The following is a 15,262-nucleotide window of genomic DNA, read 5'->3' as shown; positions in this document are numbered from 1 at the left end:
CTAACTTTTTTTCTTGAGACTTCATGAATTTGGTAGTCTGGGCAGACCCAATCTAGACTAACCTACAAGAACCTCCCGACCCAAAGATTTTTGGGCCGACACATCCAAAGATATTCTCCAACACAAGGGCTAGTCTCTCCAGACTTCCTCCCGTCTTCGGCTCAAACTTCTCTCTCTATCTCTCCCCTTTCTCTCCAAACTTCTTTGTGCAGCATTCTCTCTCCTCTTCCCTCCAGACATCCTCACTCCATCATCTCTCTCCTCTTTCTCCAGATTTTCTCCCTCCAATCCTCCTTGTAGGAGCATTTCTCAAGTCCATTTTACGGTTCCATAATACCATTTGATCGACTTACAATTTCCCTCGAAGCAATGTTAAGGCATTCAAAGGCATTTGCATTGATTGCAGAGCGAGCATACTGCTCTAAGGAACCCCCCACAACCCACCGTATGGGCGCTAATGACCCCTACAGCTGAAAAGAGCATTCTTGAATATGATGGATTGAAGAGCTATGGTGGATTGGGGAGCAGCATCAAGATCTGCAATGTCTAGCATTGTGATAATCTGAACAACATTATTGCCAACACAGAAGCATTCTTGAACTAGCAACAATGTCATATATTGATTTGTATCAGCAAAAGGGCCATGTGCCATCTTCTCTAGCATCATGCTGCTGATTGGATCATTTGGGATGGATTATCTTCTTCTCTCTCTTTTTCTAGCAATAATTATGCTGAATCAGGGCCATACAGGCTGCATGCTGCAGTAAAAACCCCTGTATTTGGGTAGACACAAGCTTGGAAAGAGATTGGTCAGTTTTCTGTTGTGCATGTGCTCAGAGTTGGGAAATTGGACATGAATGCAATGCTCAGGCCATACAATTATGGCAGCACATTGGTGCCTAATAGAATTTAATTGGGACAGTTTGTCATGTAAAATTATGCCATTGGTAAGAGGGACAGTTCGGATAGACAAGGGCAAAGCTAGAGTGATTTTGATTGGCATGCATAAAGGATTGTGGGTCAAAATAGGGACTGGTTTGCTAGCTATGAAGTAGTGTTTCCAGGCTGATTTGACTAATTTGGGATTGCCATAAATGGTATCTGAGCTAGTAGTCATCAAATGACACTAGCTTGCAAGAACTCCCAGCTTAGTGTCAGCATTTTTGTACTCTGCTTTAGAAAGTTCTCTTATAAATTTAGAAATATGGAAAGAGGTACCAGAGTTTGGGGGAAATTGGAGCCAACAAGTGTCATCTCTCAATGTGGGAGCATTCTAGATCCACAGTTGCGAGTTATTAATTGCTAATTTTTCAAGTTTGTTCATTGTGCTTGTTAGTTTATGTTTCCCTGCCCTTTAGTTTCACTGAAGGCCAGTTTGGTTGTAAACTATGATGTTACATTGTGCTTGTTAGTCTATGTTTCACTGCCCTTTAGTTTCACTGAAGGCCAGTTTGGTTCTAAACTGAGTCTTGTATGATCACACATTTTTAAAAACTCTTGTTATAATCATCTCAAGTTTTTTAGCGCTAGATTTTGAAGATTGTTTCTCTAAGCAGTTTCAGATCTTCTCGAGTTTCAAAGCACCAGATGGCTATAATCCATGCAGATTGACAAGAATTGAAGAGTCTCATCAATCTTTGCACCAATAGTTGAACAAAACAACTGCCACTAAACAATCTCTCTTTAAATATGTGTGTCTAGCAAATTAGATCAGCAAAAAGACATACAATAATATTGACAAGTGTGTCCTATTTTATCTTCTATGAATGCATTAAGGATTTTGTAAGAATAAGTTGAAAAGCTTACCACAGATTCACGGTGCAACTGCCTTCGTAAGAAGTCTATTACTTTAGCAAATTTTTCTGTAGCATCTATCTGCACATTGCATATCTTAAAGTACATACAAAAATGCTCTTTGAAATGCACAAAAGAACACTGTTACCATGTTCACGAGTGTGAATGGGCGTATGAACTAGAGGTCAATATATATGTGGGCATGTGCATGCACATAGTGGTTCAGTTTTATGCACCTTGAATTTTGTTTGCTTGAGAATTGGGACATCCCCTGTTGCTCTAAAAAGCACCACAACTGCATCAAACAAAAGATCCACTAACTAGTCAAGCAGACAGCCACACAAAATTTTCTGTATATCATTGGTACATTTAGCAAAACCATATCCTTACAATCACACTCAAACTATGTTTAAATGATCAATCATTGCAAATGACAACACACAGTTGATCAGGCCCTCCACATTAACATGATAGCACCTTACATGTACCTCTTGATATTTCTAAGATCATCAATGCCCATGATATTTGAGATCAATATCTTTTTACCTTTCTGAACAGCTGATGGAACTGGTGATTCCATAGCTATCCTAGCCACTTTCACTCCATTAACAACGTTTCAAATTGAGAAAGTTCTTGCCACCTATAAAATTTGAAGAGATACAAATTACCATAAATAACTACATAAATAATTATCGATATCAATTTGAGAAAGTGCCTGCAAGTATTAAACTGATGAAGAATGAATTGGAAACATGGTAAAAAATGGTGATCCTGTGCTTGCAAGGAAATCGAATGTACAAGTAAACTTGTGTAGAGAAGAGGTCTAAATTGTGAATGTGCATGCAGAAGCTGAACATAATCATTAATGAGAGACAAAGAGAGAACACAGACAAAAGAAAAAACACAAGCTGAATAGAATGCTGAAAAGCAGGCTGTATACAATTGTTAAAGCCCCCTATACAGGTGTCACAAAGACCCATAAATGAGGGCACAGGATTGGCAGCTGCATGAGAGGAAATTGCCAACAACAAGAAGTCAAGAAGCTGATGATAAAGAGAACGAGTGGATGGAGAATGAAGAGCCAAGGTGCCTAATAGGCAAAACCATTAAATCTGGCTGATTGGACTTAAATGCAACCTGGACTTGCCAAAAAATGGCCAATAATTGTATGTCCAACCAAGAAATGGCCAAACATCCAAAAAAAAGGGGGTTACATGGTGTTGGGCCAAATGGCACAAAAGAATGGAAATGACCAATGCAAATACTACTTAGAGCATCTAATGCCTCCATCTAACTCAAATTGAGGCTCACAAACAAGAGATGACATGTAGAAAACAATGAAATAAATCATGAATGCTCTCAGATCCTAGGAGTGACTGAAGAGTGGGAAGACACGTGTCATGAAGCATAGGAGGCAATGGAAAGGCCTTCATGATGTCAACAAAATTGTCCTTCATAGGGCAATACTCTAGCTCTAGCTCATCGTCCAAGCTACATTCCTAAGTTAGTGGTATTGAACCTTGATGTGCTTCATGTGAGCATGAAACTCAAGGTTCTTTGCAATGTCTACAACACTGATAATCGCTTAGAAAAATCTCAAAAAGGGTGGACAATGTCCAGCAAGTAAGGCAGGCTAAAGAATGCAAAAACAGCCTTGGGAAATGCACATAAAATCCCATCTGGAGGAGAAAATACACAAAAATGCAATAAACTGAGAACTCTAGAATGAGCTACCTCCTCCGTCAAAACAAGAGATAGACGAGTCAAAGCTTGTAAAGTCTTCGTAGACTGAGGCTCACAAGCAAGAGATCCCAAGGCATGACAAATATAACTGCTAACATCCCCTCATATCCTGGATGTAGCAAACGGCCAAGGGAGAAACGGATTCTGGGATGGCAAGAGGAATGCCAATGTCGATAAAGTCCGTCAATGAAGACTGCTAATGAAGAAGCTCCTCACAATCTTGGAAAGCCCCCTCTGAAACACTAGGGGCCAAGAAATCCACGGCCACATCACTAAGATCGTCCCCCTCTAAAAGGGATGGGGGATACGAGGGAACCATGGAAGGAGAGGGTGGGGAATGGGAAGAAACCTCTGGAAAAGATGATACACAAGTGAAAACAAAAGTAGCAATAGACAATTGCCTTGGAGGACCTTGCATAAGAGAAGGAGAATGGAGCCTGTAAAGCCCACCCTCCTACAAACCTGTCGCAATGATAGCCCCTATAGAAAAATCCTCAATACAAACGGCTTGCTCAGTGAAGACAACCGGAGTACCAAGCCTAGTAAGGCCATAAACTAAGAGGAGTGGAAATCCCAAATCAGGAACATAAAGGGCCTGTGAAAGGGAGCTTGACGCACAGTCAGGAAGTAGAGGCAAAGTGCCAACACCACAAATAGGCACCGAAACAATGGCACCCAGAGTGTGACTAACCCTCAAAAGAGCATAGATCCTGCAACAAATCACCTCGTGGAGTCATATGACAAGAAGCTCCACTATCAACCAGCCAAGGCCTCTCAGAAGACGAGGCAACCACTGAAGAAGGCTTCTCAACAATATAAAGGAGTGCTGACTCATGGGTAAGCACTGGAGTAGAGATAGAAGGCTCAGATGTTTTAGGTTCGTCCTTCGCTCTCGGACGAAGGTGAGGATACTTCCAAAATTTCTCTTCTGGATGTGTCCCCTTCCCACAATATGGACATTTAGGCTTCTTTGAGTCAGAGTTAAAGCCTAAAGAACTCTCCTGTCTGTAAGCCTTTGACTTCCCTTTCCTCTTCTTTCCCCCTCCCAAACCGGTAACAATAGCTTTGGTGGAGGTGGATCCACTAGCTATCTCTTTGGTGGGCTCATCATGCTCCAAAACAAACGGGGCAAGCTCCTCCCATAGAAGCTTCTCACAGGTCCTCGATGTAAGAAGACTAGTGTCAAAGACATCAAACCAAGGAGATGGCAGTTGAGTCAAAAGAATCCTATCCATATCCTTTGAAGAGATCATTCTACCAAGGGACACAAGCTCATCCCTCATATCCTTCAACCTGTTATTATGATCCTTCATGGAAGAAGAGTCATCAACAATGAGCATCCATAACTTCTTCTCGAGAGTAATCCAATGGCCAAATGTCTTCTAATGGTACAAAGAAGCAAGTTTTGTCCACACTTCCACTGCTTTCCGCAACCTGCGCACATGCACTAGGACAAAATCCTATAAGCTTATAAAGAGGAAAGATCCAGCTTAACCCTCTTTCGAAATTGATGAGTCTTCATTAAAGTACTAATATTGCAGTAGAGCAATGCTCCACATATGGCCCCCGAGAGCAAGTCTCCATAGGCCTTAGCTAAAGCTACAAAGCTCTCTATTTGTTTAATCCTAACATAAATCTTATTTTGAGGACTTGCAGAAAAGGAAGCGTAAGCGCCTAATGTTTTGAGTCTGAACAAATTTTTATGGATGCTAGCTCTTCAACTTATCAAATTATGGTGTACCTACTACACAATATCTCAATAGCATCAGACACTAATTTGATTATGAGTAACAAGCGTAATGACCTATCCAACGGTAGGATCCTCCATTGGACACGAAATAGGGTGGGTGTTAAGAAGACTGCTAGGGTTTGCACTAAGGACACACAGAGTGTACGACCACAACAGAAACACAAAGACACAGACATAGACATAGAGGGTAAAACTCAAACCCTAAACGCAAAACTCAAAACTCAAACACAAAAACTCAAACACAAACAGAAGAAGGGAGAGAGAGAACACAACTCTGAAGTGAATGAATGCTGTAAATGAATGTAAGAGTATACAGTGTGCTCAAGGGCAGAGCAATGTCAGAGTGTGATGTCCACCGAAGACGGATCCCAAGTCTGTGACCACCAGTCGGAGTGTAGGAGTGCTGAATAGTGAATGGCAGCAGGCTGGTCACCAAAACGCAGCAGTCTGGAGGCTGGAAACTAGTAAACGCAGCAGTGTACCACCGATCGAGGGCTGGAAACTATGCACAGTCTGCGGTAAACAGCAGGCTGAAACAGTTTGTGAGAGTGTCAGGGCCTGCAATGCTGAAAACGTAGGCTGGCTGACCTTGGAGATGATGGACAGCAGGCTGAACAACAGTCTGGGACAGTTTGGAGCAGTCGCCAGCAGTTGAGAGCTGTCGCCTACAGCAATGGACAGGCTGAAGATCATGTGGCTACAGTCGATGATGGCTGGACAGCAGATGGAGGCGGGCTACAGGCTGGAAACTGGACGCCAACAGCAGCAGAGGGTGTGTGGGCTGGTGTAACCTGCAAACAAGGATGATTGCTGAATGGGGGCAGCCTGTCTATTTATAGATGTGGAAGGGCGCCTCAAAAATTAGGGTTTCCACTAAACTTTCTCGAACCACTCCCCGTTTTAGGGTTTCCACTGAACTCTCTCGAACCACTCCCCGTTTTAGGGTTTTACTCTAAAAGAGCATTTTTAGTGTGTTTTGGGGCTGTTTAAGAGGCTAATCAGCAAGTAATGCATATTTTAGCTCAACAATGGATAACAAACTCCCAAAGATCGAAGGTATCAAGGATACACTCCACTTTACACAACCAAAGCGAGTAGTTGGAACCATCAAGCCAGTCTCCTTTGGGCAAAGAAGGGAGTATGGGCACCTATATAGAGGATGCCATGAAAGGCATATGAAGGCCAACAGAACATGCCTTCTATGAAACATGGAGAGAATAGGGAGGAGAGGGATCCCATTCAAACGGGCTAGGTGACCTCCAGTCATCATGTGAACTAGCATAGAAATCTCTCCGTCTCTCTGTGGAAGGAACAGAGCTCTCATCCTCCAAGTCAACAAAGAATTGGTGATAAGACATCTTCGAGATCCTGCAAGACACCCACAAGAAATCTGCGTTCTGGTAGTAGACAGCCTCGAAACAGGAGGAAACGGCTACAGGATCACAAGGAAGTCGATGTAGAGGGTCCGCTTGGGAGAGAGAGATTGTCGCTTGCACAAGGACTATGTGTGTTTACTGAGGAGAGCTGTCACCTGACCAAGGAACACTGCCTTTGCAGCAGAAGACTGTTGCCTAACCAAGGAAGTCTATCATCTCCAACAGGGGAGGAAGTGGGCAGCAAAACAGGTAAGTGGCACAAGAAAAGCGGACACCTCCAAGCAAAAAGCTGCATTTTCAGCAAAACACAAACGTGTCTGCTAACAGCTTCCGCCTCCTACTCATTTCACGCATGCTATCCAACTCTATCCGCACGCTCTCGCCCGCCCATAGGTCCCATCAACTCCCGTCCCACAGGTCCCGTCAGCTCCCATCTGCAATGCCATCACCTCCTCTTCTCTCTTCCTTCTCCAACTCCCCACTTCCCTCTTCCTTCTTCCTCCACTTCCCTCTTCTCTCACTTCTCCTCTTCTTCCTTCTCCCTCCCCCCTTCTCTCTCCTATGTTCTCCCTCACTCTTCTCCCATCTCTCAAGTCTCTTCACAATAGCCAGCCCTTTAGGCTTTTCTTCAGCCATTTTTATTTCAGTTTTCAACCTAAAATGGCTTCATCTTTCCACCCCGCTCATCATGCTACTGGTCGAGGAAAAAGGTTTGATGATTGGTCACAGTGGAAAGAAGTAAATGCTGACCACCTATTGAGTGGTGAAGGATCTCGACCATGGGATTGCAAGCTTTGCCTATACAAGTAAACTAGTAGGCAAACAAGGTAATCCATTGAACCGAGCATTTCTATTTTAATTTTTTATTGATTTTAATTTTTCAAAGTTACTTAAATATTAGAATATGAAATGCCAATTGCTATTTGTTTCATCTTATGCATAATTAGGTCTGAGCTCATCTACTACATGAGCCAAATTCAGAGGTGCAGTTTAATTCTAATGTGACCTTGCAGAAGCAAAAGGAGTTTTGTGACCATGTGTAGACCACAACATGTTGCAATTAACCCTACAACTTTTGTGACACCACCCCCATCAAATGTGTCAAGAGCAAGATCAGTATCAGGAACTGCTACCTCCATACCTACTGCAAGTATTGCATCGGCCATGGCATCGGCAACACCACATGTTGCATGTAGACAAAAGCACACTTGATGTTGGTTGGGATTCTAAGAAGAAGGAAGAGGTGGATATATCAGTGGCACGTTTTTCTATCATGACCACGTACAGTTTCGTATAGATAGATCAGAGTATTTAAAATTAATGTGCAAGAAGATTAGTGAGTATGGCCCATCGTATGTACCTCCATCATCAGAGACCTTACACACCATGTTGCTCAACAAGGAGAAGCACCTTGTTAAGCAAGTAGGAGTGACCAAAAAGAGCTTGTGGGGTAAAAATGGAGTTTCATTGATTGCTGATGGTTGGAGTGATACACGCAAGCGATCCATTCATGGCATGGTCGCTATTCTCATGGGGAGATGTCTTTCATATCTTCATATGATGCATGAACAGAAAAGTTGGTAAATGTACTTGCAGCATAGTGGGTTACAAGTATTGAGCTTATTGGCCTAGAGCATGTTGTAGGATTTATTGTAGATGGAGAGCTCGCAAAGAGGGCAATCAGTGCTATCATCCACATATATTATCTGCATATCACAGTTTCATATTGTATGGATCATTGCTTAAATAACCTACTGAAGGATATTGGTAACTTGTCTTGAATTGCACCTATTATAGAGCAAGGAGCTTAAATGGTTAGTTTTGTTTTGAATCACCAGTTTCTTCACCATCATTTCTCTTTGTGGTCGAAGAAGATGCTTTTAAAATATTTTGATATTAGGTTTACCTTTAACTTCTTGATGCTAGGCAGATTAAAGGAATGTAGTGGTACCTGAAGGAATTATTTCTTAGTGATAAGTTCACCTCATCAGCATTGGAGAAAGCAAATAACTCGGCTTTTTGGACTCATGTAAAGCGGATAGATGCTATGGTATCACCTATTGTGTATTTATTGAGGGATATGGATGTTATGCAGCCTTGCATTGACAAGGTATATGAGACTATGGAACATGCATGTAGCTACATTTGATGTGAATCCTGAGTTCTAGGGGCAAGGGTAAGGAGAATGACACTAAGGTTATGGATACATGGAGACTTATATTGTCTTGTCTAGTGCTTGATCATGGTACTAGATAAAAGATCAAAGACCAACTTTCATGTCATAGGACCTTTCAAGGCTTTTTTGGTTGTGGGAATGCAACAAGAGGATCGTTGCAAGATTAGGGCAGCTTTGTGGTGGGAGAACTATGGTTCACATGGTCTTGAGTTGCAGCAACTAGCCATCCACATTTTGATTCAGTCAATTAGCTCCTCTTGTTTGGAGCAACTGTGGCTCACATTTCTTCAAAGAACAGGAACTGTCTTGGTGTGGAGAGGGCAAATGATCTAATATTCATTAGTGTTAATTTAAGGATGTTATATAATAGCATGAGCAAAGATCGATCCATTCAGAGTGGGAGATGCAGCAAGAAGAGACACATGTTGAGGTTGAGAGAGATCCAGCAGATCATGGTACACATGATGATGAGGCTGGCTCTTCAAGAGCAACTAGAGCAACCTCACATCATGATGATGATATTTGATTTAGTTTACTTATCATGAGTCTAATGACATATGTATTTGATCATTGATAATGTGACACTTAGGCAATTGTGTGCCGACATTATATCTGTACGTGCACTCTTGCAATTGCCCTTTGGCCTATTTTGGCATGCCGCATTTTGCTTCAATCTAGAGATTAGACTTCATATTTGTAGCCTTTTTTGACAATGGACATGTTCTTTCAAGTTAGACTTAAAGTTTAGTTCATTGTTCATTATTTTAAAATTTATGGCATATGTATTATGCATTTTTTAATTGACTAGCTTGACTCTTGAGCCTTGTAAGTTGTAATTCAATTTATAATAATGACTAATGATGCACGATATCTTTAAAGTTAAAACTTAAAATAATTTATCCCTGTGGATTATATGTCTTGGTTTTGAAACTCCACATGGATTATGAGTGAAATTTTATTTTTTTTCATTCATGAATTTTAATTTTTTAATGGTATTCCTATTCGTTCCCTAGGTTTAGCGTCTCTGTCACCGTCCTCGTCCCCGTGCCCATTCCTGGTTCTCGTTCCCCGTTTCATGTTTCTATGCAATGGTTATATAATTTAAAACACTCTTTCTGCACATTAAGAAATGGTTGGCTTGTTGTATAGCTATGTAGCACAAATCTTCGAGGTTATTGGTTGCCAACCTCACCTTACGTAAATCCCTTAAGTTAGGCAAGAGGGTAATCCCGGTCAACTTTTTTGCAAGAAAACACCCTTTTAAACATTTTTACATTTGACACCTCAATCGCACGACCTTGCACCGTTTTTCTATCCGAATGAGTGTATAACCACCCTTATACCAATTGACCAACAAAAGTAACATTGGAGATGCAAACTTGGTTCCACATAACTGCACACTACAAACAATATGTAATATATATAAACCTTAGTTCTAAACTAATCTTATTTGTTGTATGGTGTCTCGTTCCTATTTGTACATCAATCCCAATGCTTTGTCATAACCTTTGCACACCCAAGTCACTGTGAAACTGAGTAATCCAAGCATCATACACACTAGTCTCAGTCATTCTTAGCAAAGCTGAAGTGAACAGTAGCTTGTTTTTTGTCAAAAACCCTAATTTCTACTAGATTTAGAGTTTCTCAATCATCTTGGGAAGCTTATCCGCAAAATTGGAAGCCCAATGATCAAAGCAACTGCTAAAATTCAAAGATTTACAAAAAAATTTGAAGGAAATTGCTCATCCACAATAAGAGTGACCGGCAAGCAAGTGTTTTTGGTCCAATTTATGCCCAAATTGTACCAAAATCAAGGGGCAAATTCGAGTCATGATGCTGCTGGTCATTTGTGGCAGCCCAAAGTGTTCAAATTTGAAGAGAGAAATCATCCAATATCTTCGTGTGCTACAGATTTGAAGAAATACAAGCTAAAGAAATGCCACAAGGGATGCCAAATTTGGGCCAATTGGGTCTCAGCTATCTCCAATCAAAGTGTTAAAGTGTTTAATTCAATTTGATGAATAAATTGTTTGCTGTAATTGCTGATTAATCAAGTTAATTACCACCCTATCCAAGAAGGAAGCTGGTTTCATGGTTCCATCATCAGGATGCATCAACTCCTTCAAAAAGGTGGGCCTAAGACACCTAATTGCAAGTAAATGCATTTGCAATTTGCTGAATTTGTGATCAGCTGTGTGGAAAACAGCAAGCATGTCATCATCAAACTCATACTCATGTGGTAAGGATTCAAGTTATGGTGATGCATCATGATCTAGATGATCACAAAGCATTGGAAAAAATGCAATGCTTGATCTTGGAATGGGCAAACAACATGGGCAGCATGCTGAGAATGTTGGATTTGATAATGAGGCAGGTCCCTCAAGACCCCCTAATGTTCTAGACCAGCAAGAAGAAGAGGATTTTGATGCCCAATTTAAGGCACAATTGAGGGTAGCAATTGAGCATATTTTTTAATATTGCAAAGGATCCTCAGTTTAATTAATTTTTGCATTCTTCAAAGAAGGACAAAAAGAGTAAAAAGAAGGAATCATCATGCAAAGCTTTTGATCAGCATGACTTTCCAAAAAGTCAGCTCAGTTCAAGAGGTACAAAATGTAATATTGGGCAGAAGCAAATGATGGCAATGAGGCAACGACAGCAATTGTCTAGCAATCTTTGGAAATGCCAATCTAATAACTTTTGGATAACAAAATATGCATCCCAATGTAGCGTATCCAGCCCCCGAGATACTTTGGAGGTGGTTCCATATTCCATGCAATGGCTGGTTGTGATTCAGCTATGGTCATGTATGGCCCAAATGTTTTCGATATGCAGCAAGCAATGCATGGTCCAATGTATCTAGGAATGGTTGATGGCATGCATAATCCAATGATAGTCATAGTGACATGGTTTCCAATGCACAAACCGGAATGTTTAAGAATGCATTTACTACCCCTGTAGTGTTTGGGGCTCATGAATGAATGCCGGTCTGATAAATGTTTTGCTTAATGCTGGTCATGATGTAAATGCAACCAATGTACCCTTTTTGCAGCCATGTGTTTATGATAATGTGGCTCCAAAAGGGAAGACAAAAGACTTTAATGAGGATGGCAAAGCAATGAAGTCTAATGGGTACAGTTTAAACAAGTATTTGCATCCACAAGGTTGACGAGGAATGACTACTTGGCTTAAGCTTGATGCTTCTCAATGCAAGAACTTGGAGCAATATAATAAAAAAATTTGGGAGGCATTGTTGCCTATTACTTTCTATCATACTATCCAAATTCTGAAGCAAATAGAGAAGTAATGATGTGGGCTGCCCAAGGAGATTAGAGACTTTTGCATTAAAACTACATTGGCCAACATGTCTCAACTGTTACATCCTTGGACATCCAGACAGCCGCTAGTAGCATTGGTCCCAGTGGTTATGAAGTGACTTAGTATGTATGCACGAAGAACACTAAAGTTAGGGTGACTGAGCCTATTTATAGGACTCAAGGCCTTATTGCGCATATCATTGTGTGATCACCACTCTTGGAATCTTAGGCCATTGGTTGATGCATCCATACACCGGAATGCTATGGACCGATTATATGAGACACCAATTCTTGGGATGTGGTGGTGACCTAAAGTGCTGCTGTCTCCTAGGCTCGAGATTGAGGCTCTTTGGCTCTAGGGTTGGGAGGTGAGTCTAATGTCCTATCCTTTTATATTCATGGATATAACTCATGTGGTATGCTATTGGTGTGTATACTCAGGTGCAAGGGTGCACAGCACGCAATGGTAAGTGCACAAATACACAGCATGCGTTGATGGTGCACTAACATATGTACCTTTAAGTGTTCATCAATGGGCAAAAAAGGATGCGGTGAATTAATGGTAAAAACAATCAAAATGTTAAATGAAAGGTCATAAGAATATTTCAAAAAGAAACCTCTCCCTAGTAACCAAATTCATAAATTGAGCCCCTCTCACCCCTTTAAGCTCTCCTCAAACCCTCCCTTATGTCAAAGAGAAAAGAAGAGGGAGAAGAATCCCACTGCATTTTCACTCATTGCATTCCATGCCCAATTCAAGATATTCCTTCCACAATTTGAAGCCTATGTTACCTCCATCGCTATCATGATTCGTGTAATTAGAGAGAGAAGAAAAGCACGAAACTTAAAGGTTCGCATGCTTGAGCTATGAGACTATGACGATGATGTTTATGAAGAAGACAGAGATGGAAAGATACCGCCATTAGACTCCCCCTCTTGCAATGTCTGCCTAAGGAAATTTTTTAAGAGAGAATGAAGAGAGAGAGAGAGAGAGAGAGAGAGTAACATTGAGACTTGGGATGGTAGGGACTCACCGGATAAAGTTTCATTAAGTTCAAGTATGGAGATGCTATTGTGAAGACGTCGTTTTAAGGGGGGTGCTACTATACGGGCACACTACTGTGATGATGGTAGAGACCATCTGTATACACTATTGTCGGCCATCCGTTGGTTATGGTGCTTCAACAATCGATTGCATGCATTGCTCAAGGCATCAACCTCCCAAGATGATCGATGGAGCTAGCGATTATGCTCTAGCTTAACAGGCTGCCATGGCGCTCATAAGTGTTGATCGTGCTACTCCAAATTGCTGATCCAAGATGAAGGCAGTAGGTGCAGCAGGGTGTTTGACAGCAACCAGCCACGATGGAGTAGGCGGGCAGCGATCAATAGCAAGACAGCGATGTACAATAGGGCATCGACCATTATCTGCAAAGCAGCCGCATGATGGGGGGAACCTTCCGTCAGAGGATAATTAATAAAGAGTGGGGATTGGGCTACGTCTTATTTAAGGCAAAAAGCTGTTCTTTCACAAAAGCACGTTGTATCTCTTTCTTTATCTGGGTTTGTTGAATAGGGTCACAAAAGCAGTGTTGCTCCACCATAATTTCACAAAAACGAGAATGTACATACCAGGTTTGATTCTGTGACTGACGAACGCATGTCACATGGGGTTGCTTTCGATCTCTCTGTAAAGTGTGAGCTTACTGGTCCCTCTCTGCAACCGTTCTTCTTAAGACTGCGATGTTTGTATCTGCTGCGAAATTTTTTTGAGGAGCTCTCTAGAGTCAAGCGAGAAAATGGCTGCCTGTTCATCCGCTGTGGGTTTTGAAAGACGAAACATGTCTTTATGGCGACACTCTTCTGGCTCCGCTACCCCTCGGTGCTCCTTACCTTACATCCTCCCAGCATTCCGCGTCCCGCTGTTTAACATTGATGATGATGATGATGATGATGAGGTTAAAGAAGATGATGATGGTGATGGTGATGGTGACGATCTTGAGGATGATTACCATGCGCGCACACAGACACGTATATACATGATGATGGTGATGATCTTGAGGAAGATTTCCATGCGCGCATACAGAGACACACATATATAGCTGTAAACTCAGAATTATCTTACTATTATATTATTTTAGTTATAGGTTCGGAAAGCCTTAAACTTTCAGAGGGTTTCCTGAAATTATTATCTTTTTCAAAAAAAAAAATCAAAACCCTCTCTCTTTTCCTCTCTTTCTCACATGTAATATCTCATTTTCTCTTTTTTTTCCCTTTTTTTATTAAAGCATCATTTTCTCACCTCCTTTTTTAATTAAATTCCTCCCCTTTCCCCTCCCTCTCTCTCATGTATTGGGTCTAGGTTCTCTCTCTCTCTCTCTCTCTCTCTCTCTCAATTAGATTGAATTTTTTAATTTAAACTTTTTTAATTATATATTTTAAAAGTTTTTCTAATTTAAAATTTTTCGAACAGTTTTTTACACATTTTGAGAAAGAGATAGAATAAAAGAGAGAGAGAGAAGAAGAAGAATGATAAAAAGAAGAAGACGGAGAGAGAAGGGGGAGAAAGAGGAAAGAGAATTGTCTTTTTTTAATTAAACATTTTTCTTCTCCCCCTCCCTCCCTCTCTCTCATGCGTAGGGCTTAGGTTCTCTCTCTCTCTCTCTCTCTCTCTCTCTCTCTCTCTCTCTCTCTCTCTCTCATATTAAACTTTTTAATGTAAACTTTTTATTTAATTAAAATGAGGGGGAGAGAGAGAGAGAGAGAGAAATATACAAAGAGCAAAAAAAAATAAGATGAGAGGGAGGGAACAGAGAGAAAGAGAATTATAGAGATAGAAAATATAAAATTTAAGAGAGAGAGAGGAAAATAAAAAATGAAAAAAGAGAAGGGAGGGGAGACAGAGACAGAGAGAAGAAAATGAGAGAGAGAAAATAAAAAGAAGAAGAGAGAATTTGAACACAGAGATAATTATAGAGAGAGGAAATATAAAATTTAAAAGAAAAAGAAAAGAAAAAAATTTAAGGGAAAGAAAAAAAGAAAAAAGAGGAGAGAGAAGGAAAGGAGAGGAGAGGGGGAAGAGAGAGAGAGAGAAGAATAAGAATAA

General features: G+C 40.9%; 1 protein-coding gene across 2 annotated transcripts in view; it reads right to left on the bottom strand.

The window, feature by feature from the left end:
- Nucleotides 1–14,241, bottom strand: part of LOC148022064 (ubiquitin-like protein ATG12) — a 33,499-nt gene extending 19,258 nt beyond the window's left edge. Inside the window, exons 1-5 of one of the 2 annotated variants that reach the window (XM_087697677.1) lie at nt 13,789–14,241; nt 13,191–13,584; nt 2,341–2,434; nt 2,031–2,089; nt 1,807–1,875 (exon numbers count right to left, since the gene is read on the bottom strand). In XM_087697677.1, coding sequence (XP_087553803.1) covers nt 1,807–1,875; nt 2,031–2,089; nt 2,341–2,374 — 162 coding nt within the window. In that variant the 5' untranslated portion in view covers nt 2,375–2,434; nt 13,191–13,584; nt 13,789–14,241. The remainder of the gene's footprint in view (nt 1–1,806; nt 1,876–2,030; nt 2,090–2,340; nt 2,435–13,190; nt 13,585–13,788) is intronic. The other variant, XM_087697678.1, reaches the window with a different exon arrangement.
- Between the last annotated feature and the right edge of the window lie 1,021 nt (nt 14,242–15,262).

Source organism: Lygodium microphyllum, chromosome 17, assembly GCF_053477565.2.
Source record: "Lygodium microphyllum isolate KBCC chromosome 17, Lygodium_microphyllum_v1.1.10, whole genome shotgun sequence".
Taxonomy (NCBI): Eukaryota; Viridiplantae; Streptophyta; class Polypodiopsida; order Schizaeales; family Lygodiaceae; genus Lygodium; species Lygodium microphyllum.
This window is presented reverse-complemented; position numbering and strand designations above follow the sequence as displayed.